The 26,605-nt window shown below is 51.5% G+C and overlaps 1 protein-coding gene across 1 annotated transcript; it reads left to right on the forward strand.

Moving 5' to 3' along the window:
- Positions 1–434: 434 nt before the first annotated feature.
- Positions 435–24,934, forward strand: CHST13 (carbohydrate sulfotransferase 13; the record flags this gene model as incomplete). Its single annotated transcript, XM_080625238.1, has 3 exons — positions 435–562; positions 21,669–21,748; positions 24,089–24,934. The coding sequence occupies exons 1-3, from the start codon at positions 469–471 to the stop codon at positions 24,932–24,934; spliced, it is 1,020 nt and encodes a 339-aa protein (XP_080481364.1). The 5' UTR covers positions 435–468.
- Positions 24,935–26,605: the final 1,671 nt, after the last annotated feature.

Here is a 26,605-nt window from a genome sequence, read left to right on the forward strand (position 1 = left end):
TCCCAAAAACATGGGTAGATCGGTAGAAAATTATTCTTCTTATAACTTTATATAATTAACCTTCAATATAACTTTATTGCTTGAGTCAGAATTAGGCAGAAGGGTTGTTGCTTTCGGTCAAAGACTGCAGTGCCGGGAGGCAGCCAAGAACACAAAGAGGAGCTCTACTGGTGTATTTTAAGCCCACGAAACTTTGCGATGCTTGCGAAACACTGAGAGAAGTCCCCAGGAAGCTCCCGCGCCCGCCAGCACATCCGTAACTCTCTCTTCCCCCGTTCTAACCCTACCACGGCCGTTCGGTGGCAAGCGCGCACCCGGCACCGGGAAGGAAAACGCCGCCGCTCCCGGTCCCGCATGGGGCGAAGTTCCCGTTCCCGCGGCTGATCCGCGGCGCGCTCACTTCCTGCCGCGGCGGGGCGGGGCGCGGGGCTGGCGGGCCCTGTCCGCGGGGCGCTGCGCGGCCGCGGGATGCGGCGGAGCCGGGCGCCGCGGATGGCGCTGGCCGCCGGGCTCGGCTCCTTCCTGCTGGGCGTCTTGTACTTCCAGAGCAGCTTCCACCCAGGTGGGTCCGCCGCGGAGAGGGGTGCGGGACCGCGGGCAGCGCTGAGCCGGCTCCGGCCATCACCGCGGGGTCTGGTGCGGTCCAGCGGGACCGAGCCACGGGGGAGCTGGAGTTCGGGTGCGCCGGTGAACTCGGCTCGTTTCGGGGCTGGGAGCCTCGCTGCTGGGTTTGCTGGCGGTGCGGGGCCGGTATCGTCTGCAGCGATTCCTGTTGTATTGTTAAAGCAAACTTCATTGCGGTGCCCGTCCCGTCCGGTGAGAGCGGGGCACGAATGCTCCCGGGGCTGTGCCGGGATAAGGGAGGGAAGAGCTGTTCTGTTCCGTGAGTGCCCGTTTCACAGCCACGGCCACTAAAATTCCTGGGGAATCTGGTTGATTTGCTCAAGGGACTTTACTGTGTGCTCTTACAACCATCTTCCACACTGGGAAACGATTCTGAGCTACAATATGAACAGTTTTGTTCTGCAGGTTCTTCATTTCCCTGCCTGCTTTCTGCTCTCTGGGGGAAATCGGCTCCTCTTCCCCTAAGAGACGTTGTTGGGTAATGCCTGTAGTTTTAACAATGTACTAACGTTCTGTGCTTACAGCAGCAATCCATCAATGGGGCCTTTAAAGTTCCACCTTAAAAGTCAGATGGCTGATTTGCCTGAAATGTTAGATTTTATCAGGGGGAACTAAATGAAAAGTGATTTTCCTTTTATAGGGGCTGCTCCATCACTTAAATGTGTTTCCTTGCCTATAAATAGATACAGCCTTAACTTGTTGGCTGGATAAGATTGAAAAGCAGTTAGGTTTGGGCAAGCATTTCCTATTTGTAGGAGAGCATGTGAAGTCTGTCAAATGAATTCAGTAATCCCAGCAGAGCATGGTCAGTGCTGTATTCTGGAGTAACTCTGTTTTAAAGTAGTGATACGTGCGTCTTACTTTAGTATTGGGACTCCATAAAGTGCAGCACTGAGTCGGCTCTGATTTCCAGGGCTTCTAATGGGAAGATGGTTGTGTTTTACCTTAGGTTTGCTTTTTAGTGTTTGACTGGAAAACGTGGCTCTTTTCAGGACTCTGCTTTTCAAATAGAGACTTCTGCGTGTCTGAGTCAGCAGAACTTTCTGTGCTGAGCTGACTTTAATCCTTTGGGTGATCTCAGCGCTGTTTCATACAGAGTTCCCATCAGGTCAGAGAAAGCAAGTGATGGTGATGGCATCTCACCAGGGGTTTAGGGGTTTTCCAGTCAGGAACGACCCCTTGAGAAGCACCAGATGAGGCTCTAGGAGATGCAGCACCCTTAATGAGCTGCAAATCTCTTCACCTGGGGCAGTGTGATTGCTAAAGGTGCTGTAGATGGTCACAGGTCTGGGGTAGGATCCTCAGGTGGGGTTTGTCTGCAGTGGCAGCCCATTTGCGAGGGTGGGGAGCACATTAGAGGTGAATTCAAGTGATGCTCATGCCCTTTAAAACCCGGTTATTTTCTAGGCACAGTTACTTGTCTCCCTGGTTCCAGCCTTCATTTTTGTGCCCTTTCTTTCCCTTATTATTTTTCACTTTACAGTTTTCCCTTTCCTCTTCAGTCCTGTGAAAAATTTGCACTAACAGAGGAAAGGTCATTGCTATAAACAGAAAAGAAGCAAGGGAAAAATGCTGCTTTTCTTTTTACCCTAAAGGAAAGCAAAGCTGAGACCAGTTACTTGAAGTTTGGAAGTTACAAGTCATAATAATAGGTAAAAAGTTCGCAGACAAAAAATGTCATCTTTAAAGCGATGGTTGCCTGGAGGTTCTTTGGAGTTCTGGTTATCCGGTGTCATTTGCTTTCTGTACAATAATGAAGACAAATGCTAGGAGAAGCAGCAGTGCTGTGAGTTTCCCCCTGGAACAGTCAGATCCTTTAGCAGGCTTCAGCAGGTTGACTTGGCCACCCACAGTCTGTTACGTACAATGTGCTGAATTAAGCCTTGCTAACATAGACAATGAACCATCCGGTGACCAGGACAAGGAAAACGACATGGGAAGAAAGATGGAATAACCAGAAACCTTTAAGTGTGAGAGTGCTAAGGGCTCGCTCAGCTCAGCGAGCGGGAAAATGGGAGGAAAATGGGAAGAAAACTGCTCCGTTTGCATTTCCCACTTGTAGCTCCATTGGGGCGGTCGTGCGCTGGAGCGGTTTGCGCTGAGCTCCGTGGCTGTGCTGAAATAAGGGTTTCTTGTTCTGCCTTAGGAACACCCACGCTCCGGCGTGTGCTGAAATAGCTGAATGCCACCGAGTTGGTTATTTTGGTGCTGGATGTGCTTGTATTGGAGTCAGTAGCAGAATCCCCCGTTGTCTCTCTCCCAGAGGCTGAAGTGGGCTTGGTGGGTTTGCCAGCCTCAGGAGAGGTGGGTGCTCCTGAGGGATAGCATCACATAGAATCGTAGACTCAACTAGGTTGGAAAAGACTTAAGATCAAGCCCAACTTGTGGGTTCATGTGCTCAAGGGTACAGCCTTCATATCCCTGGCTGGTTTATGTTGGCTTTCCTTGCTGCTGGCTGTACCAGGGAGCAGACACGGGCTGTAGTCCTTGCTCTCCCCCATCCATGGGGTCCCCTGCTCACTTCAGGGTGGTGATAACCTGTCTGTCCTGTTGGCCTTCAGCTATCTCACTCCAGGCTTACAGCCTGTGTGACGGGGCATGCTCTACTTCCTCTTGTTTCCAGCTTGTTCCAGCACTGAATCACCTTCTCCAGTAAGAAAGAAGGAAAACCCCTCCATCTCAACATGCTGCTTTATTTCTGCTCCAGTTCTGCCTGACTGCACCATCCAACTGTTGCCTCTTACATCTCTTTAGCAGCACGTAGCACATATCACAGGCAGGAAACCACGCCTCATGGTTTTGGTGTGGTTAGCAGCCTTTTGATGTACCAAGATGGATGTAGAAGATGCCTGTTGCCACCACTCTTTGGGATGGTTTCCTATTGCCCAGTACAAGCAGGTCCTGGAGAAACTCCTGCTTCTGATGATTGCAAATCTGGCCTTTCAGGTTTTCTAAGCTATGCATCCATAGTCTGTGGTTGCTCTTGTGAACTCTGGGTCAGCTCCATCCTTGTCCCTAAAGATTTGTCCCTTCAGGGGGACAAATAATTACAGATGTAGAGTTTATAAGTGATTTGATTGAGGTCTCTCAACCTACAAATGCACCTATACCTTGCCTGAACAGGGATACTGACACTTAGATGTTAGCAGACCCTTACAAAGCAGGGATTTTTTCCCAGACTGGAAAGAGCCTATTTTAGACCTCAGTTCCTTCCCATTGTTTAAAGGTATTTTGAGGCTGTAATTCAGGCTCTGCTTTGGGACATGAGTGTGGTTCACCCAGCCAGGGCTTTGTGAGACCAGGTTGTATTTGCAGCTGGCTGATGTATGTCCTCATCCATCCAGATAACGCTGCCTTCACCCTGGTCAATGCTGCAGGAGGGGCAGCGATGTGGAATCCCAGATGTGCTCTGAGACAGTGCTGGTCTTTCTGCTTTGGTTTGTTTGCTTTTGTAATGGGGCACTTTTGCCCAGCTCAGGTTCCCGGTCATGGCACGCCCGGGATGCAGGAGGAGCCAGTGCTCAAAGGACTTGGATGTTTGTCAGCCAAGGCATTGGGTAAAGTGAGCTAGAAAGCTGTGTTTGAAGAAGACATGAAATGCTGTAGCTGTGACCTGCTGTGGTAAAAGAATCTGCCCATTCCAGTGCTGAAGACAGGGTAGTAATGAAGCCCATCTGCTCCTGAGAGCCAGGCTTTGGATGAGGAATGCTTTCTCTGGTCCTTCTTGGCTTCATACAGCTTCTGATAATCTCTGATCTGTGGGAGGGAGCTGGGAGGGGGAAGGAGGGCACTTGGCACACCCAGAGTTAACTCTGTCCCTGCAGAAGAGGCTTAGCGTTTCAGTGGGTCTTCCAGGTGGATCCAGCCTTTACATCCCTCCAGCATCCCTCTGGCTGTTTCTCTCTGGCAGCACATTCCACCTGCACTTTCCGCTTTGTCCCCATTCCCCAAACCCCTTTTTATCCTGCAAAAGGGATTCCACAAAAACATCTTCTGGGAGCAGTGAGTCCTTTGTCTGTGTAGGTGCAGGAAGGACCTTGTGGTGCTCATCAGCCAGGGAGATGAGTGCTCACACAGTGGGTTTATTACATGCTGGAGTTTCTTTCTTGGTCCTTGCGTCCTGCAAGCATCCAAATGGAGAGCATGAAACCCTCCATCTTAATCCCAGTCCAAACACAGCTGTCCTACCCAGGACTCCTATCAGGAGCCAAGAAACTACAAAGGCATTAGGTGCTTAACTCCCATTACTCCCCCTCGGAGCTGAGTACCCAGAGAAGAGCTTAACTCCCCAAATACCTCTGTGGGGCCAAAGGGGGGATGTTTCACATTAAGGCTTTAAGGAACAGCTGGGCAAAGGCCCAGAACTTTCCTTGTTAAAGGCAGTTAAAGAATGTTAGTGGTCTGAGAGGGAGGGAGCATCTCACCGAGTAGCGCTGGGATGAGCATCGCCATGCCTAGCTCCTGCTTGCGCTGATGCTGACAACAGAGACAAATGGAGCTACCTTAAGACCTGGTCATGTTTCCCCCCCCCCCAGTAAAATCATTCATAGGCAGAGGGACTGTTGTCCATGGAGAGTTGAACCCAGAATTCCCACCCTCTGTGATCCAGTTCCAACCAGTCTGCTCTCTCCCATACGTGTACATGCGGAGCTTGCACTGCTGTAAGCAAGGACACCCTGTCTCTGTCCCCACAGCTTTGGGACAAGTCTATGTTCAACTGTAAGCCCTCTGCTATTTCCCCACTGTTTCACATGGCTCTATTAATTTTTCCCTTCTTCAAATACAGCTGTCCCCTTGGCAGTAAAATGCTTCCATGAGGGGTGGCCAGTGGGAGGTATTGCTAAATGCACCCTACCCATGCTGCTGCCCTGTGCAGATGTCCCTCTTCGCTGATGCTCCTCTCCAGATGCCTTGCTTCAGAGCTGGTTCTCATGATTTATTCTGGCTAGTCCAGTTTTTGCTCTGTTTCAAGTTTGCACCCCATGTAATTCCAGTAACCGATCCAGTAAAATCAGCTGTAGAGCTCAGATAAATAGGGTTCAATCCCCAAATGTCTCCTCTGCAGCCTGGACTCGCTCTGTTCTCTGTCTCCCAATTGCCTGTGACTTCCACTGGGAAGCCAAAATCTCAGCCTGAATCAAAGCCCTACATGGGCAAAGGTGGGATGAAAGAGTTGCTCTGTATCCCAGGAGCTGGGTGGCCACTGCTCAGATGAACTCCACTTTCTGCATGCCCTCCGTAGGAGATCACCCAGCGTAGGAGGTAGCGCTGGAACATGTGGTTTGATTTTGTTTCTCTTACAGCTTTAATGAGCCAGGGAGCAAAGACGATGCTTCATTTATTGTGTTGGAAGGAGAGCGTGATGCTCCGAGGGGGCATACAGAGGACATGGGAACAGGGAAGGGAAAGGGAGCCAAGGGATTTGGGTGTGAGGAGTGGTTCTGTGTGACTTGGGTCCTATGCGGGAGTGATTAACCCAGCTTTGCATGGGGCCAGCAAGCCAAGGAGACCTGGTAGCCAGATGCAGTGGTTAATATCCACAGCTGACACCCCACATTCAACAGCCCCCAGATTCCTGCTCCCCTCTTGCTGGTCTGAATCTGGCGGAGCGCAGCAGTGCCCTGCAGCGTGCTGTGAGTCTGAGCCCTGCAGGCAGCGCAGGGATTGCAAAAAGCAAACAGACCACAGTGGCCCTGCTCACACACTGCCCTCAGGCAGCAAATACGTCTCGGGGTCAGCCCCAGGCTGTGACTTGTCCTGCCTAAAGAGTGGACTTTCAGTGTGAGAAGTGTGCGCTCGCAGCCCAGAAAGCAACCGTATCCTGGGCTGCACCAAGAGGAGCGTGACCAGCAGGTCGAAGGAGGTGATCCTGCCCCTCTGCTCTGCTCTCGTGAGACCTCACTTGGAGCATTGTGTGCAGTTCTGGTGTCCTCAACATCAAAAGGACATGGAACTGCTGGAACAAGTCCAGAGGAGGCCACGAGGATGATCAGGGACTGGAGCACCTCCTATATGGAGACAGGCTGAGAAAGTTGGGGCTGTTCAGCCTGGAGAAGAGAAGGCTGCGTGGAGACCTCAGAGCAGCCTTCCAGGATCTGAAGGGGGCCTACAAGGATGCAGGGGAGGGACTCTTCATTAGGGACTGTAGTGACAGGACAAGGGATAACGGGTTCAAACTGAAACAAGGGAAGTTTAGATTGGATCTAAGGAAGAAATTCTTTACTGTAAAGGTGGTGAGGCACTGGAATGGGTTGCCCAAGGAAGTTGTGAATGCTCCATCCTTGGCGGTGTTCAAGGCCAGGTTGGACAGAGCCTTGGGTGCCATGGTTTAGTGTGAGGTGTCCCTGCCCATGGCAGGGGGGTTGGAACCGGATGATCTTAAGGTCCTTTCCAACCCTGACTATTCTATGATTCTGAGTTGGTGACGGGCTGGGATCAGGATCCCAGCCATGCCATTGGAGATCCACCTTGAACCTTGTGCTGTCCTACTGCCCGCCCAGCCTGGCAGGACCAGTCGATGTGGGCACATCTTTGTGCTGGTGGGCACGTTACTGGGAGGGAAGCAGAGCTCTCCCCCAGCATAGAAATGAGCAGGTTTCATTTTTCCCAGTCCCTCTGCAGCCCCCCTGGCTGGGGTGAGTATCCTTCTGAATACCCCTGCCTTATAACCCTTTCCAGTTCCTACCTTCTGAAGGCTCAGAGGCAAAGATTTCGATGGACCAGATCTTTGCCTCAGAGAAGGAATTCAGAATCTGTTCAGCTTGCTCAAATCCATGCCTTTTAGCTTGCAGGGATGGCACCGAGCAGGTTTAGCTTCAGGGCACAGAGGTGCCCAGCCTTGATCCAGCCCGTTGGGAATTCCTGCAGCCTGACTTGCCTGCTCCTGCTTCCCCATAGTGCCCCTGAGCATTTAATGTTTGGATGAGCTTTGATTAGATAAACAGTTGTTAATTTATGGGCAGATAGGCTGATGGGAATTTGGCTGGGAAGAGCTGGGAGTTGGTGTTCCCTGGGAGAAGGAAGCAGTGTATCTGCTCGCTGGTTAGTACTGCAGCAGCTCTTGGGTTTGGCAGCAACATCCGCATCGAGATGGCTCGTCACCATCCACCCGTGCAGGAAAGCCTGGCCACATAACCCACATCCTTCGGCAGCTCTGTGCTGAGATGAAAGTCACTGTTTGGTAGTAGAAATGGTTGAGAACCTGGTTTTGAGCATGTGAGCGCACGTGGATTCGGTGGCTGCCTAGTTTTGCTGTTCTGTGCAGTCTCTGGTCCTTCCTGACCTATAGCTGGGTTCCTCAGGCACCAGCCATTCCCAGCCTCTGCTTTGCCTCTACCCTATGAATGATCCTCCCTGATGCCCTGGAGCAATGAGAGACAAATGCAGTCGGTGTTCCCAGTGATGCTGCTCTGCCTGATCACCATCACCAAACCCTCATGATGATGTGTCATAGGTTTCAGCAACGTGGTGTAGTGGAAGGTGTCCCTACCCATGGCAGTGGGGTTGGAACCAGATGATCTTAAGGTCCTTTCCAACCCTATTATGTGATCCTAAGGTGGCACTATCCCTGCAATGGCTCCAGTGGCAGGTCAGCAAGGCTTTAGCCTGGGCACACCAGATGGATCACGCTACTCATGGTACATGAGCATGAAGGTGTGCCATGGAATGTTCTGCACCTTCACAGCAGTGCATAGGGCATGGCATGGCATGTGGGTCCCTTGTCACCTGTGGGACAGAGGGATGCTGAGGCCATAGTGCTGGCCTCTTGTCACAACAGTGCTCACAGCTTATTCTTCATTGTAAATGCTACTTGATTAATAGCCCTCCATCTCCTGGCTGCTCTCCCGGCCCTTCCAGGGATCAGACAGTGGGTTTGAGTGGTCTCTCCTGGAATGCTGCTCTCCCTGTGGATTTGCAGCCTCACCACTAGGAAACCTGATCCAAGCCTGCTCTCCAGCCAGATATTGCTTCACTGACCTTGCATGAAGATGGGTGATGTTGACATGAGGTTCAAAGGTGATGTTTGTGTGGATCTGCTGGGTGTGGGTGCCTCTAGGGCCGGCTCCCCTGTTCCGAGGGCTCTCTTCAATGCAGGACCTGGGAAATAAGCACAGATCAGTTGGAGGTCAGCAATTCCCCATCCCCACTCTTACTGCGATGCCCTGTGGGCTCTGCCCCTCCCCTGGCCGTAGGGAGCATCTCTGCACGGTCGTGTTCCTTCATGGTGTGAGCAGGCGGCGAGTTGAGTCCTGCACACGTCTGCAGCGCCGGGCTGCTCCTTCTGGCAATGGTGCAGGGTAGCACACTCACTGCTGGGGCTCTTCCAAGTTTCTTCTGGCGGTATTGGAGGGATTGATTTCCTTTAGCTTAATAGGATCAGCAGGCGCAGGCATTGTGAGCCTCAGACAATGCTGGGGGAGTTCTGCTTCAGATGCCCATAGACTCGTGGAATCCTAGAACAGTCAGGGTTGGAAAAGACCTTAAGATCATCCAGTTCCAACCCCCCTGCCATGGGCAGGGACAGCTCACACTAAACCATGGACTTGGGGGTGTTGGTCGATGAGAAAATGAACATGAGCCGGCTTCAGTGTGCGCTCGCAGCCCAGAAAGCAACCGTATCCTGGGCTGCATCAAGAGAAGCGTGACCAGCAGGTCGAAGGAGGTGATCCTGCCCCTCTACTCTGCTCTCGTGAGACCTCACTTGGAGCATTGTGTGCAGTTCTGGTGTCCTCAACATCAAAAGGACATGGAACTGCTGGAACAAGTCCAGAGGAGGCCACGAGGATGATCAGGGGCTGGAGCACCTCCTGTATGGAGACAGGCTGAGAAAGTTGGGGCTGTTCAGCCTGGAGAAGAGAAGGCTGCGTGGAGACCTCAGAGCAGCCTTCCAGTATCTGAAGGGGGCTACAAGGATGCAGGGGAGGGACTCTTCATCAGGGACTGTAGTGACAGGACAAGGGGTAACGGGTTCAAACTTAAACAGGGGAAGTTTAGATTGGATCTAAGGAAGAAATTCTTTACTGAGAGGGTGGTGAGGCACTGGAATGGGTTGCCCAGGGAGGTTATGAATGCTCCATCCCTGGCGGTGTTCAAGGCCAGGTTGGATGCTACTGCAGCGTGTAGGTGCAGGACCCCCAGTTCCCTTCTTCCTGAGGTGTCCATTGCTCATTCCCTGTAAAGCAGAGAGATGTCTTCAAAGCATCTGCTGCTCTCGCCCATTCTCAAGGCTTCACTGACAACAGGGAGGCAAATCCAACAACCACTCAGGGAAGTTGCTACCAGTGATGCTGGATCCATTGCGTCCCGGTGCTGCAGTGACCCTGGAGATGCTTGTATCATGCTAAACGTGCTGGTTGGGGAGGCAGGGCTCTTTGTTGGCCTCAGGCAATGCCCACTATTAAATGCAGCAGGAGGCAGTGTGCTGAGAGGTTATGTGCTGGAGATGGTTCTTCCTAGTCTCCAGGAAGATGTGATTAGCTCCTGTCCTCCTCTACAAGCTCATGCAGCTCTTCAGTGCACTGTAAAGCCTCTTGGCGTGTATCTTGTGGCAGTGTCTCCCAGGTTAACAACCTGCTGTCGTTTAGAAAGGCAGGACACAGCTCCTCAGCTGCCCAGAGCATGCTGAGAGCCATGGAACAGAGCCAGTGTGCGCAGGGCGCTGCCTTGGGAAGGGTTTGCTGAGTGTGCATTTCTTCCTAGATCTGTTCATTGAGGCTTCCATCAATTACAGAGCTGACAAGATGGCTTGAAGCAGATGAAGCAATCACGTCCTGGAGCCATGCGATGTTCGACTCCTTTTTCCTGTGTGTGTGCAGGTAACCTGTGCGCTGAGGGCATCTGCTGAAGCAGCCCTGATTGCAGGCAGGTTCTGGGCAAGTCCTGGTCCTGCAGCACATGGCCTCGGCTGAGCAGAAGGTATCAGGCTGGTGCAGGTGGTCTCTTGGCTTGGTAGATCCATGCTGCTGTCTGAGCCCAAGAGCTTTCTGCAGCAGTGGCTTGCCTGAGCCTGTCCTGGTGATGGGAGCTGCAGAGGTACAGACAGCACCACGGTGTGCAGGGAGATGCTGGGTCTCTGGTGCAGCATCGCCAGTTGGAAATCATCCCCTGTGCATCCCAGCTGGAATCTCTGCTTTGGCACTGCCAGCACAAGCCCTTCTGCTGCAATTCCTGCTGAGCAGCAGACGGGAAAGGAGGAGTTTATTGACAAGGAATGGAAATGCTAGCGTGTCAGGCTCGCATTATATATGCTGGCAGCCAGCTGGGGCCAGGAGAGCGACAGGCATAATGGGGAGGAGAAATTGCTCTTGGAAAGCTTCTGGCGTGGCTCGTAGGGGGAGTTAACCATTTGAAAGCATGAAGTTGCAGGGTACTTGTGCACAGATATCTTATTTGCTCGCAGAGGGCCGTATTCCTGCTGGATACTGGGAATTCTGTTTCCTATAAAGATCTTAATCACAGTGCTTGTGACAGCAGAGAACTGGGCACGCTGCCCCAGCAAAATATATCCCCCCACCTCAGATGCTTGTGATCCTTCTATTAAACCATTCTGACATCTGACTCAGGCTGGTACTAGGTGAACAGAGCCTCCTGCCATTGAGGAGACAGGAGAGTGCAGGAAGAAGCACTGAATGGAGCATCCAGAGTGTCCAGAGCAGCTGCTGTTGGCTCTGTTCCCCACAGATGATGCCTTTGGCAGGTCTCTTGGAGCAGCTGGATTCTTTCTGTCCCTTTCTGCATGATTTATTGTGAGCTAACCCTATAGCTGTCAGCCTTTTCCATCACTTGATTAACAGTTTCCCTGGATAATCCCTGGCTCAAGTTGTCTGAATTGGGGTTGAAAAGCCTTCCTTGAAAAACAAGAGCCTGAGATGTCTCTGGGTATGTCCCTGAGCATGGCTGGTGATGCTGTGGTGGTCCAAGAGGTGCCATTAGTGAGAAGTGAGGAAAAATTACCTTCAGGAACAAAGGCCATGTGAGAAAGCAGGAGTCAAGAGAGGAAAGAGCTTTCAGGAGGCTTTAGAGAAAACAAGGAGCTTCCGTATGTAATTTTAGTGTCTTCCTAATGGCATTGGCAGAACCTCCCAGTTCATCAAGAGTGATGCTCAGATGGTTTTAAAGCACATCCAGCAGACAGATCTCTGAATCACAGTCGCTTCTGGAACCAGCGACTGCCAGTCCCTGCGCTGGCTTGTGTACAGCCTGCACTCCCTGAACAGGAGGCTGGAGCCTGGATAGAGCAGGGATGTCAGGTTCAGGAGTCTATTCCAGGCAGTTGGTAGAGGCTGGAGCTGTCTCCTGTTAGAGGGAGGGGGGAAAGAGGAGCAAAAAGGGTTAGGATAATGGTTATTTTCCTTCCCAGTGCATGAGACACGCAGCAGAAACCTGAACTAGCGCAGGATGTGCAGATCCCATTTCATGTCAGGAGTTTCATGTTCTTTTTGTGGCAGCTTAAAACAATACTGACAACACCCCCCAGGCCTCCCAGCGCCTCTGGGGCTGCTGTTGGAGCAGTTTGTGCAGCATACGGAGGATGGAGCTGGCTGCAGACCCATCACTGCTAACCCGTCAGCTCCAGCGTTCACTGCAGAATGCTGAGCTTGCACTGCAAATACTCTGTGGGCTGGCTTTGGCATCCAGGCACGAGAAGCAAAACACACACAGGAGCTCATTGTCCCTTCTGACACATAAGTGTCCCTGCAGCCTGGTGGGATGTGTCCATTGTAGGGTGCTGGTGGGGCTGCACTCAGGGTCATACTGGCTTGCACGCCTCGGATGGTGAAAAGCCAGCACCATGCCCTGTGGTTCCTGCTGGATCTGTAAGAGGATTAATAGAAGTGGACCATGGAGGTGACGTTGTCAGCAGTGTTGCCATGGTTCTTTGGAGAGCATTGAGCAGACATCCCTCTTTTTTAGTGGTTTGGAGAAAACCCAAAATAGCTCTGAATGCTGGACTGCTGCCCCACTCCCATCTCACATCCCCCATGGTGCTGAATGGGACACGCAGGCTGTGATGTGGCAGTGGTTGGCCTCACCTTGTGTCCTGTTTCCAGCCACGGTGTGTGCCAAAGGCACAGCAAACCCTGAGGAGTGAATCACAGACCTTAGGCAGAAGCTCTTCCCTGTGAGGGTGCTGAGGCGCTGGCACAGGGTGCCCAGAGAAGCTGTGGCTGCCCCATCCCTGGCAGTGTTCAAGGCCAGGTTGGACACAGGGGCTTGGAGCAAGCTGCTCCAGTGGAAGGGGTCCCTGCCTGTGGCAGGGGCTGGAGCTGGAGGAGCTTTAAGGTCCCTTCATCCCAAACCAGTCTGGGGTTCTATGGTTTAGTATGCTCGAGGCTCCTGGGCTGCCCATATCTGTTTGCCCTCAGACTTCTGTGCTCGAGAGCCCCAGGCTGTGAGTGATGTGCACTTTGTGGATGGTGTAAGTGCCCCAGTATCAGGCAGAGAGAGCTCCATCCCCCAGTGCAGCATGCCAGAGGCACTCCCATCCTGTAAGCCATGGCACAGGGTCCCAGACAGCAGATGACTGTGCAGACATCAGGCATCTCCTGCACAGATAAAGGCAGGTATACTTGGATGTTTGGTCCTATTTCAGTTCCCGAGGCCATGCATTTCCACCCCAGACATTCCCCACAACCTCTGGCAGGCTTCGCCGTTCCCTGTCTGGCTGGAATGAGAGCAGGACGTGTACTCATCCCATCCATCACTTTCCATAGAGAATAGCTTAGGACATTCATCCACACCCTGCATTAACATTTCCTGAAGGCATCACGCTCCTTTGCCCAGCTCTTGCCCATGGACCGCTGCCTTCGAGCAGTGCACATCCCAAGAAGAGGGAATGGTTTTTCCCATTAAAGGAGACGTGGTCGATCAAATTATCCCATGTAAAACAGTGACTCATTGTCCCCTCTTCACAGTGTGGTTCTTGGCTGGAGGGAGACAGCCCTTAGTGCCAGGAAGCTCGGCTGCTGTTACCATGCACTGGTGCCACACAGCCCTGGGACTCTGGAGAAGCTGCAAGGAGGTGATTGCACACCTTGTGATGGTGCCCAATACCTTGAGATCTCTGTGTGCGTAGGAGCTGTGTGGTTTGGGGCTGGAAATGCTGCAGGAGGGTTTGCCCAGGGGATAGTGTCTATGGAGCATGTGCATTTAGTGGAAGGAGGTTGGAAAATGCTCCTTTCCCTCTTATCTGCGAGGTCTGTACAGCAGGGCTTCCTCAGGAGTGAGAAGTGCCACCTTAGGTGATTGCCTGGGATACCTCTTATTAGGAACATAGCTGGAAAGGAGGTACTGGGGGTTCTTCATCAGCAGAGACATGGGCTGAAAATGAGAGCTGGGGATGGCGTGTCCCATCACCTTTCAAGAGCTGTCTATGGCTGCCTTAAGTAGGTTCCCAGAAAGCCAAAAGAGTCCTTTGGGGAAAAGGGGGAGATTTCCAGGGGAAGAAGGTCTGTGTGACAGTGGCTGGTAGGGCTCCTCAATTGGCAGGAGTGGACCATTGTGCAGCCTTCATCCCTCTTCTTCTTCTCCCTCTTCTCACCCTGAAATGGTACTTGAGCACAGCAGCTAAAACATCACTTTCAGGTGACCCTGGTGCGTGTGGTGCTGCAAAACCACCATCTCCCATATGGAAGCACGTGTGGGGTCATCCCTCCGAGCTGTTGGGCGAAAAGCCTGTCGTACCTGGGCTGTTCTCTGTGTAAACCTCCTCATAGGCACGTCCTGTCTTGCCCGGCTCAGGTTTGCCTCCAAGCTGCTTTTATCTGTGGCTTTTCCTTTAGCTTTGTGGGTAGCCGCTTTGCAACACATCCCTGTTTATCCCTCTGCAGTTTCTAAGTGCTGGAAGGTGGAGGGGGTGGTGGTGGTGGGTGAATTACTTGGTTTGGCTGTTTCAGAAGGGCCTCGGGGGGATGGTAGGTGACATGTAGCAGTGGAAAAAAGCCTGAGCTAAGGTTTCAAGCATCCTCGTGCTGCTGGGACTCGGTTCTGTCTGATCCAGCCAAGTTCAAGTCACTTGGTTGGCTTAATTTCTGCTGGATGAGGCAGCGTTAAGTCAAGACCATGTGAACCGAATTGGAGCATTCTCCCGATGGAGAGCACTCCTGTCTCTGGGCATGATGCTGTACTTGTCTCATTCAGCTGGACCTCTAAACAAGGAGCCAAAGGTCCCAATGATCTGTTGCTCAGCCCCAAAGCAAGCACAGGTTTTACAGCCCATGTCCTGTGGGTACCACTGAGGAAGTGCCTTTTGCAAATGCACAGCAGTGACCTCGTAATGGTAAAAGCAATGAAATACTCTTCATTAAACCCTTTGATGGACAAGCAGTTGAGCTTCAGTCTCGGGCGTGTGTTTTACTCCCCATCCCTGCGAGAACAGGCGTATTTGGGTTGTCTGTGTTCCTGGGGTGTGTGACGTCAATGACAGTTGCCAAGCTGCTGTGATGCTCCTTGTGAGAGGTGGCGGCTCCTGGCTGGAGATGGAGATGAATAACAATGGTGACATCCATGTGACGTCTGTGCTTGAAAATGGAGTTGTATGGCCCAAACCCAAGCTACCTGGAGGCAGTTTCTGAGCCTGAAAGTTAGGATTCAGTGCTGGTGAGAGAAGAACTTATTCAGTTGTTTCAGAGGGGCAGTTGAGCTTCCAGGTCCTATGTTGATGCCTGGGGGCTGTGCTCAGCTGGTGACATGGAGGGATGCCATTAGATCACTTGGCTTTGCAGGGGACAGGGATGTGCCTGCCTGCAGACCTGCCCCAGGAGCTGGTTGTGTCTGAATTCACAAAGCTGAAGGCTGTGTTTAAGCAAATCAAGCATGTTGCTGTTGGATTCCTTTTCCTTTCTAGTGTTTCATATTTCCTGTATCCCTGGCTTTTTAGATGCAGTACAAATGAGCAGTCGCAGGATTCCAAGTCGGTCGGATTGCCTCTTTGCTGAAGCCAAAAGCTTGCATTCCCAACTCAAAACCTTACAGTAAGAGTAAAAATAGGGATGGGTGCTGGTTTTAATTCTCAGAGGTGCTCCCTTAGCACTGAGGGAGTGTGAATGACAGTATTACCATGCTGTTTCACAGCTGAATGCAGCCTGCAGGGTAGCAAGCGGTCGCTGATTTGATCATCTCCATCAAAGAGAGGTCGCTACCTTCAGCAGTGTTAAGTCAGAGGGCCTGGAGTTTGCTGTGGGATTGTGGTGTTTGGGCCCTTGTTTTGCAAAGTATTTCTCTTTAAGATAAACCAACCCAACAACCAGCCCTTGTGCTTATGTGGAAGTGAACAAATGTGTTCTCCACCAGTACGAGCCCAAGCAGAAAAGCCAGAGCTTCCTAGAATGAAACCGCTTCCTTGGGACCAGCACTGCTGAACCCAATAGCTCTGAGCCTTCCAAGCAGGGCTTTTTTTTCCCTCTTGGATGTTGAAATTGAGATTTGGACTGATTCAGCAGCCAGTGGCTGCAGCAAGGGCTTGGCTTGGAGTAACTCTCTTAAATTAGATGGCAAGATCCTCTCCGTGTCTCTTGGGTGCAGTTATTTTAACAGCTATGAGCCTGTCTCCATGAGGCTGCGTTTCTGCAGTCAGGGATGAGTGAGGCATCCCTGCTATGACTGAAGCACTTGCTCATTGCCATTGCAGGTGCTGGAGAGGCATCAGTGCTGTCTGGAGCAGCTCATTGCTGTGCCCACAGAGATCCAGGTCCTCATTTCTGGCTCTCCCACTGACCAATCCCTTTACACTGTAGAGCTCTGGCTGTTGTTTCCCGTTTTGGTAAAGAGCAGTCATACTGTTCTTACTTGTTTCTCACTGGCAACTCTTCTTTCTCTTCTTCCTGCTGCATGTGTGCCATATGTGCCAGGCAGCCAATTCATGTCATTGGTACCTTTTCCTATGTTCAGGTCCAGACTCCATCACAAACGTGAATCCATCACAAATGTGATGGCTTCACATCCCACTCCCCCAAGTTCAGAAGGGGTTTTTGGCCTGAGATAGAGCATCCCCTTCCCAGTGGGGCTACAATGAGAGCTGAGTCTTCCTGCAGCCCCGAGCAGGCAGGAGTCCCACTCACCCACAGGGAGCTGCAGGCTGTCATTATCGCTCAGCCGGATCATTCTGGGTGAGCAGGCACCACAATTTGCTGTTCTCTTTTTTTAGGTTTTGTGCAGACACAACAGGAAGCGAAGCCGGGGCTGTGAGACAGCAGCGGGGTCAGGATGAGCTGCTTGGGGCCCCTGGGTGCATTCTCATGGGTGCTGTCCCTTCACTTCTCTTGGCTGGAGACCACTGAATCTCCAGGTTTTAACCCTCTCCAGTGTTTCATATATTATATTATATTATATATATATATATTATATATATTATATAATTATAATATATATAATATAATTCATATATTCATATTCACAAGTGGAGCTTTTGGCTCCTGGTGGCTGCAGGGTCCAGCCTGGAAAATGCCTGAAAGCTCCATCCTCCAGCCCAACAGGAGCTGGGATTCCTCCTGCTGCATCTCAGCCAGACTCCCACAGAGCTGGGGTTTCCAAGCCTCTTCCGAGTTGGCACTTGAGTCAGGGCATGGAGATGTTCTGCATGTGAAACACTTCCCATCCCTCTCTGCTGGCCTGTTCCCAGGGGACTATCCCATTCTGGCTCAGCACACACATCCATGGGGAGCAAGTCCTGGGATTGTCTGATTGCCCCACAGCCCTTGTCATCAGCTCTGGGTCTGCCTTGGTCCCAGGAGAGCTGAGCTGTCAGTGCTGCAGGTGAAGGGTACTAGTGCTATGGGAAATAGTATTGGTGTCTTTTTGCTTCCATGGCAAATACCTGGTATGTTTCTGGACTTCATTTGCCCTTTTATATGACTGGCAGCTGATAGCCTCTTGCCCTGTACAGAGGAAGGGGACTGCAAGAGATACTGAGTTGCTGGAGTGTGTCCAGACAAGGGCAGCAGAGCTGGTGATGGGTCTGGAGAACAAGTCTGATGAGGAGCAGCTGAGGGAATTGAGGGGTGTTTAGTCTGGGGAAGGACCTTATCACTCTCTACAACTACTTGAAAGGAGGATAGAGCCAGGAGGTGGCTGGTCTCTTCTCCTGAGCAGCGATAGGACAAGAGGAAACAGCCTCAAGCTGTGATAGGAGAGGTTTAGATTGGATATTAGGAACAATTTCTTCACCACAAGGGTGGTCAGGTATCAGAAGAGGCTGTGAGGGACAGTGGTGGAATCACCGCCCATGGAAGTGTTAAAAACCTGTGTAGATGAGACCCTTAGTGACATGGTTTAGCGGTGGACTTGGCAGTGTTAGGGTAAAGGTTGGACCTGATGATCTTAAAGGTCTTTTCCAACCTGGCTGATTCTATGATTCTGTGTTGCATCTGGGACCTCCTGCCACTTCCAGCAGCAAAGCAGCAGAGGCTGCTGAATTCCAACATTGTGACATTAAACTCTGCTGAATTTCCACTCCCCTCCAGGAAACAGCTTGAGTTTCCCTGTTTGGTGTCTGTCTCTCCCAGCCATGGCTGCCTTTCTCAATGCTTTGGCCATCGTCAGTTCATTCTATTTCTATATCAACTCATTACTCCAAAGTAAAACATCAGAGATGGATTACGTGAATGCCGCCCGCTTTCCAGTTGCTTGCATCCCTTAGAGTTCGCCTTTTAAACCTCATCTCCTCTGCCTGAAGTCCCCATTTCCTGCGGTGTGCCGTATCTCACGCGTTATATCTGGGTGAACATCTACCACATGAGCTTGATCTACGGGAATGGCTTATTTTACTGACAGATGAGGTTGCAGGGGTATGAGCTGCGCTTTGTCAACGCCGGGTTGATTTTATCCCCCTATCCACTTGCACCCACGTCTTCTCCTTGTTTTCTTTCCTCCAGACTGTTTTCCAAAGCCGTGGTAATGCTGATGTCAGCCTGGCAGGCTTGTTGCTGTCTGAGCCCTGTCTCCAAGCCAAGCTCTTCAGTTCAGGCACTGGATTTGCTGTTGTGGTTGCAGAGAACCTCCCTCCGTAACAAAGAGTCTCTGCAGCCAAACCAGCAAATCCTTTCTCTGGTGCTTCCAGAAGGCTGGAATGGGCATGATCCAGTCTTTCCCTCGCCTCACACATGTCTGGCTGTCTTTGCAATCAGCCAGTACACCTAAAGGTTCGCTTTAGCCTTTTCCAAAGAGAGCTGGTGAGTCACTGAAACACGGATCCTGCTGCGGTGTCGATGTCAGCCCACTGCGGAATAGCTTTGGGATTGATGGGGCAGATCTGTGCTATAGGGGGAAAGGAGGGAAGGAGCACATTGCCTTTTTAAGCTCTGAAGGAAAGACTGAAAGCACTTGTAGCACAGGAGACTCTGAGCTCCCTTTCAGGCTCATCTTGAGTGATTTCGCATCAATGTTGCTGCCTTACCATGGGAGGTTTTTGGTCACTTGCTCTGCACCCTCCTTATTTCCTTACCTCATCCTTTGAGGACACAAAGAACAAATGGGATATTTCCTTTTTCAAAACGTTTTGGATTTGGGTCATGGACAGGCACTGTCTTGGTACTCGTTATCCAAGTGGTGATCCAGCAGTTGCCAAGGGCTGATGTTTTCTCCTCCTCAGAACCTCGATATATCTTGGCTAAGTGATATCCCTGCTTTCGGATGCAATTGTGGCAACACTCAATTTCTGTGGATTACCACTGCATGTGGTGGAATCCGGGAACCTCAGCAACAAGCTGTAAAGTCAGGAGGAAAGCCAGGATGCAAATATCTTGGCAGCTCCCCCATGATGGGAGATCCTGCTGTACTCAGGGCAGTGGTGCCGAAATGCAGCACCAACCATTAATTTACCCAGATGATACTCCCTCCTCAACACTGCCGTATCCTTCAGTATTCCTTGGCCTTCCCAAACTTCTTGGAGTCCCAGGAGCATCCCAGAGCATCCCGTAAGCCAGTGGCACAGGGAATGGGGTGAGTGACTTGCTTTCAGAATGAATGAATGGAAGAAGAGGGGTATGTAGGTGCCATTGCCCGTCTGCACCATCAGATGGTCTGGGGATGCTCTGTGCACAGGCAGCCTGTCTCCGGTCTCCATTCAAGCACACATCCCTCGCTGTAGGTATCCATAGGTATCTGACCCCTGCAGAGGATGGATGCTTTGGTCCATGCTTTGGTCCTGGGGCACACACATTGACTGCTGCCCTCCGCATGCTGCGCATGGATGCGTCTGCTGCATCCCCCTGTGCTGCAGGGTTTAACGCTGTCTCCAAACCTCATCCTCACGCCTGGTTTTCTCCTTGGGATGCTGGGTGCAGCGTGAGCAGACAGTTTCTGAGGAGGGGGGAGGCTTCCCTGCAGTTGAAGCCTATGAAAACCTGCTGTTGGGCCAGAAGGGTTTGGCGCGTGCCTGCGGCAGGGATGGTGTCATTGCTTTGGATGACAGATGCAGTGAGTGTGGAGCATTGGTGTCCTCCCCTGCCAGCTCCAGCTCCTCCAGCCACACAGGAGCGTCCTGGCGGCGTGGGTTTTGCCTTACTTGCTTTCTCTTCCCCTTTTTCCTCCTGGAAGCCTGTAACAGCGTGAGCACAGTGGGATCCCAAGGGGGTTGCTGCTATCTGGAGAAGGCGCCTTGTTCCCTGCCAGCTCTTCACTGGGGAAAGGCTGGAGGAGATCCATCTTGCAAGCGTTTCTGCTGGGGCTGTTGGCAGGAGGCATGAGGAGTGCAGCAGGCTCCAGCCAGGCTTGTTCCTCTGCCTCAGCAGCACTGGAAAGTGCAGCCTGGAGCAATCAGAGAATGGATCTGACCTGCTCAGCCTCTGCTCGCTCTGTTCGTTAACTGCAGATGTGCTTTTTGTTCATCCTAAGGATCCTCCAGCCGAGCCAGCCCGCTCCATCCCTGCCATAGAATGGTTTGCGTTGGAAGGGACCTTAAAGCTCCTCCAGCTCCAACCCCTGCCACGGGCAGGGACCCCTTCCACTGGAGCAGCTTGCTCCAAGCCCCTGTGTCCAACCTGGCCTTGAACACTGCCAGGGATGGGGCAGCCACAGCTTCTCTGGGCACCCTGGGCCAGCGCCTCAGCACCCTCACAGGGAAGAGCTTCTGCCTTGTATCTAACCTGAACTTCCCCTGTTTAAGTTTAAACCCATTCCCCCTTGTCCTGTTGCCCTGTTCATGTCCTATACCATTGTCCATGACCTGACTCTGCACCAGATGCTGAAGCCTTTCCTGGGATGGCATTTCCCTGCGTCCCAGCGCAGCGCCAGCAAGAGCAATTTGCATTTCCAGCCGCTTCAGGTCAGTGTGAACCAGCCAGGGTTTGTTATGTCCTTCGCAAGAAAGGTTCTGGTTGATGCACGTGTTCATCTCAAAACCAAACGCCTCCACTTTGCTTTTACTAAATATAGGAGAAGCGTCTGCTGCGCTGCAGGGTTGCTGACAACAGGGTCACGCTCTTAAACTAAACAGGAGTTTATCACCCCAGCGAGGAATGGGACTCGGGTTCAGTGCTCTCTGCTTGCAGATTGGAGCTGCGGTGAGCTAAGTTTTTAAAGTCCATCTCATTCCCTGTCATCTGCAGAGGGCTGAGGCTGGAAATGTGAAACAGGGCACCTCTGGGACGAGCATCTTGCGTACATTGGGTCTTGTGCTTATCTTTCGTTAGCACAGATGCTGTTTCACCCTCCTGTGGGGTAACTGATAGAGGGGATTGAGGAAGAACCCAAACCTTCGCGTTGAGTCACATCTCGATCAGTGCAGTGCTGCAGGAAGTGTCATTTCCCACAAGCACACAAGCGTACAGGCACTGCTGATGAAATCTGGTGAGGTCAGGGCATCATTTCCCCCTAATTACGGTTCCAGAAATGGAGGATGTTTAGTTTAGACCCTGGTGAATTTGTGCTTTTGGAGCAGTTTTCACTTAAAGCAAAATACAACACATGAAAATGAAGATGGGATTTGGATTTTAACTTGTGCTTATTTAGGTTCAAAAGATGCCATTTGGGGCTTGTAGAACAAATGAGCTTCTGTCTGGTGGTGGCCAATGAACTGAAAGATCTGATTTTTCTCTCTCCTTTTCCAGCAGAAGATGGGGTTATGGGATCAACCTGGCAAGGGAAAGCTGGTCGCAGCCCACTCCAGGCCCTCTATGAGAGTGACCAGGTAAGGGAGATGATGGATGAAGAGGGAGTGGAGTGCTGGGGGTTGATGCTTTCTTCCACCCCTCCAGTGTATGGGCCTCTGACTACTCCATGGTCCCCATGGCTGAACCTCTGGCCATGTCCATAGGGAAAGATCACACTGCTTTGGAGTAATTGTTGATAAAGAACTTGGCTCTTGGGCCGATGGTTCCATTACTGGTGTGCTGAGCTGGGCAAACGTGGGAGCTTTCAGCATCTGAGACTTTCAAAGCCAGCTAGCTCTGGGCCATCATGGCAGGGCGAGAGCATCATTACTGCATTTCTCAGCTAATAACGGGTAGATGCTACTAGGTTGAGAGCTATATATATGTACACACATGTATATGCATATATATATAAACCTGGACGCAGCCATGCGGGGTTGATAATCCTGGGCTATCTCAGCCCTCTCTATCACCTTGACCTGTGCCAGCCACACTTGCTGAAGAAGGAGCAGCCAGGCACAGTCTGTGCAGGGAAATGTTCCCTTCCAGGTTGGCTTAGTGGGTCCCTGCCCATGCAAGGATTATGCTGCAGGAGAAGCCGCAGTCACTGCTTGTCCTCCTTTCCATACATGATGCTTTGTGTTACTGTCTAGGTTGATGCTTTTGTGTCTATAAGCAGCCAAATTAACATTTTCTCTGGGAGAAAGGGCAAGCGTGGACTTCCTTGGCTGCGATGCCGACAATCCCTAATGCTACTGGAATGTCCTGGTGTTACATCCTTAAAAGTGATAGTTAATTTCTCTGGCTTTTAAAGAGAAAGAAATGAAGGGAGCAGTTTTGCTCTGAAAGGAGTGCAAGACTTGCACTTATTCCTGTGGGTGGCTGTTGAGAAGTAGTCACATTTCTTTGTTGCCATGCCTGCAGTGTCTGTCTGTCTGTCTCTGATCCAACAGTTTTGAATTATGGAATTAAGGGGAAAAAAAAATCACATTATTAGAATGCCTCTGTTATTTTTTTGACACTTGCAAAAGGTGGTTCCGATGATAAAAGGTGATGGACAATTGGTTGTTGTCCAAAATGAGCAAGCAAAAGATGTTTCTACAGGAAGGATTGGCTGTGTTGCAGGGAGGTGTACCATGAGGATGCCTCTTCAACTATGCTGTTATGTGTTGTTTCTTCTTCATATCCAAGTAGCCAACAGTATCAAAGTCATGTCTTGATAGCAGTTTTTGTTTGTTAACCTGCATTTCCTCCATCTGAACATTTTCCCTTATCATCTCCCTTTTGGAAGGAGCAGGGATGGGAAGGCTTTCTGCTGCCCCTGACTCAGGTTACTGCCTGTGAGGTTCCTGGAGAAAGTGGTGACTAAAGTGACCTGGACAAAGTTATTTCTTTTGTGGAAATGAGGTTCATAATCCAACAATCCATCCCTTGTAGGAGGAGCTGTTGTCATGTTGCCACATGGGGGTCATTGCCTTGCATTAGAGCAACATCTCCGTGGGGTCAGAGCGGCCCCCGGGGTAGGAAACGGGTGGTGAAGCTGTTTGTGGTTGTGGTTGAGGCTGTTGGAGGTTTCCAGTGGTGATCTCAAGGCTGAATGTGAAACCTTCCACCCCTCGTGAGCAACACGGGGAAGGAGTGGGCAGGAGGAGGAGGAGGGGACCTTCCCCCTCCGAGTTCCTGGAAATAGTTTATTTCCCCAGATGTTTTACTGGCGTTTTGGGAGTTTTGATGAAAACCATGACAGGAAAGGTCACGTCCCCATATCTGGAGGGGGGAAGTAGATGCAGCAGCTGCCAGGCCTTAATGTAAAGGCCAGATGGGATAAAGAAAAAGGACCATATGTGGACTCCTCATCCCTGTGGACAAAGGAGACCGTGACCAGCGCTGAGGCATTGGACTGGCCCATATGGAAGAAACCTGAAACACTCAGGAAGGGCCCCACCATCATCTTCAGCAGCACCTCCATTATGCCCTGCCACCCCACCTTACCTTCCAGTGTTAGCCCAGTATGTGGGGGATGCTGTAACAAATATTCCCTTTACTGACTCTCTGCACTACCCATTCTTCCCTCACCCCCTTTAACTTGTCTCCTCATCACATTTTATTCTTTCTTTTGCCTCCAGCAGGTCCAAGGCTTAAATGCACCAAATCAAGCTGTGTTCAAAGTCAACACCATCCCCGAAAATCCCACATGGGTGACTGCCAAACCCAGGAAAGGGGATGGAATGGGGACAGTCATGGGCCAAGTCTTGTGTGTAGGGCATGATCAACATAGAATCATAGAGTAGTTTGGGTTGGAAAGGACCTTATGTTCATCTAGTTCCAACCCCCGTGCCATGGCCAAGCTGGTGACCATCTCTTTCTTTTCCCCCTAGTTTGAGCAGTCGTCGCTGCAGGCAGTTCACCAGCAGAGACGGGAGCTGTTGAGCAACATCTGCAACCGCTACACCCGCAAGCGGCGTCTCCTGCACCCGGATGACCTGCGGCACTTGGTGGTGGATGACACACACGGGCTCCTCTACTGCTACGTGCCCAAAGTGGCCTGCACTAACTGGAAGCGGGTGATGATGGTCCTGACGGGGCAAGGCAAGTACCGGGACCCGCTGGAAATCCCCGCCAACGAGGCGCACGTCTCGTCCAACCTGCGCACCCTCTCCGAGTACAGCATCCCTGAGATCAACCGCCGCCTGCGCACCTACCTCAAGTTCATCTTTGTGCGGGAGCCCTTCGAACGCTTGGTCTCGGCGTATCGCAACAAGTTCACCCGCAGCTACAACACGGCCTTCCACAAGCGCTACGGCACCAAGATCATCCGGCGGCACCGGCAGGAGCCCAGCGATGCGGCGCTGGAGCGCGGCGATGATGTGCGCTTCGAGGAGTTCGTCTATTACCTGCTGGACCCACGGACGCAGCGGGAAGAGCCCTTCAATGAGCACTGGGAGCGGGTGCACTCGCTCTGCCACCCCTGCATCGTCCACTACGATGTGGTGGGCAAGTACGAGACCTTGGCTGAAGATGCCAACTACATCCTCCAGCTGGTTGGGGCCGACACGAGCATCAAGTTCCCGTCTTCGTCCAAGACCACCAGGACGACGGATGACATGACGGCCCAGTTCTTCCAGGACATTAGCCCTTTCTACCAAAGGAGACTCTTTAATTTATACAAAATGGACTATTTGCTCTTCAACTACTCCATCCCCTCCTACCTCCGCGTCCGATGAGGCAGGGACTGGGGGGAGAGGTGAGGGAGAGCTGGGTAACTCTCATCTTGCCGCAGTTCCTCTCCTCCCACCCTGTGCTGATCTCTTGGTTGACTTCCTCCCTATGCCCTCTCCATTATGGTCTCCTGATCCTGATGGTCTCCACATCCTGATGCCGTGTTCATGCATGGTTTGGAGGGAAGGCATCTCTCAAAACACCGGGGCTGGAGCTTTTCCTTCCCTTTCCCTCCACCCTTCGTCATCTCCAGGGGATGGTGGTGGGACCAGACATTGCTGGACGGGGGGGGCTTGCCTTGGCTGGGGACTTTCTTTTAACCAAGAGACTCCTCTGTAGCTCCAAGTCTTGGGAAGGCTCCTTTCTCGGGCAGGATCCCTTGAGGTCTTTCCCTTCCTCATTGGGCTGTTTGGGGTGGACATGGCATCTCGGGGAGGGGCAGGGTGGACGGAGACTTGCATAGCTCCTGAAATAAAGCAATAATTTAATGTAAGTTTTTCTTTTTGTTTAAAATTGCTCCCATCTTTTCTTTTTGGCCTTATTCTCCTCTATTCTCCCCCAGCTTCCCACTGGGAAAGGCAGTGGTGTGTTACTGTGACCACGCGTTTCTCCCTGACGAAGCCTGGAGGGCTTTTTTGTTCCTTTCCTTCCACATGGGATGTCAAATACTCCAAGCAGAGAGAGGAGCAGGTTTGCAGCAGGTATGTGCCGATAGAGACACGGTGCTGTCTCCTGAACAACAGTGGGGCACTCATTGCCTCTGTGTGTGTGTGAGGCTGGATTTCTGCTCAAATCCAATCATCTTCCTGGGTTTTAAGAGCAGGTGATGAGTGTTTTGCAGAGCTGTATGTACAATACCTGTGCAGTGTCTGCTCAGTGAAATCATGTCATCCGCGGTGTCCACCCATGGCTATGCAGCTCATCCCCTAACACCATGTGTAGCCCATGCCTCCTGCATGGCACTTGGTGACCACATTGCACTGGGGGTGGTGGAGCAGGGGCCATTATGAAGTGAGGAGGCTCATAAAAGTGAGTTACAAAGTGCTTTGGGAAGCACTGTGCTGGGATGTGGGAGATGGAAAGGGCTGTGGTAATGGAAAGGTGATGCTGGATTGGGAAGGCCAGAACAGAGTGCATCTGTGTGCGTGCACACACGTGTGTCTTTGTATGAGAATACAAATGGGGACAGGGACACCTAGAGGAAAACTCCCCTTTGCCAGGCTGGCTTTGGACAATCCATTCCTTGAGGAAGGAATGGGGAGGAGGGGCGAAACACAAAAGAAAATGACAAACACAGCCTTAGGATCTTCAATTAAAACCAGGCCAAGGAGCTCTGTTCTAACCCCTCGTTTCAGGCTTTCTGCTTTGCTGCTTGGCTTCGGCTCAGTGGCTGCCTCTGTAAATAAACACGCTGGTAATAGATGCTGTGGAGTGTGTCTGCTGGCTGGGCTGTGAACACTTCACTTATTAGAGCAATACAATGGGAGGGTTTATAAAGCCCCAGTGCTCTCAGGCTCTTCTAAAACCCAGTGTTTTCAGCTAATGACTTTGGCTGCTGTATCTTACCCTGTTTCCTCCAATTGGTATCTATGTGCTGACACTCCCTCCTTGGTCGCTCCATTAGGAGAGTGGGTTTAGCAAAGCAATGGAAAAGTAAATAAAATTGCTGGTGCTCA

This window comes from Psittacula echo, assembly GCF_963264785.1.
Source record: "Psittacula echo genome assembly, chromosome: 9".
Classification (NCBI taxonomy): Eukaryota; Metazoa; Chordata; class Aves; order Psittaciformes; family Psittacidae; genus Psittacula; species Psittacula echo.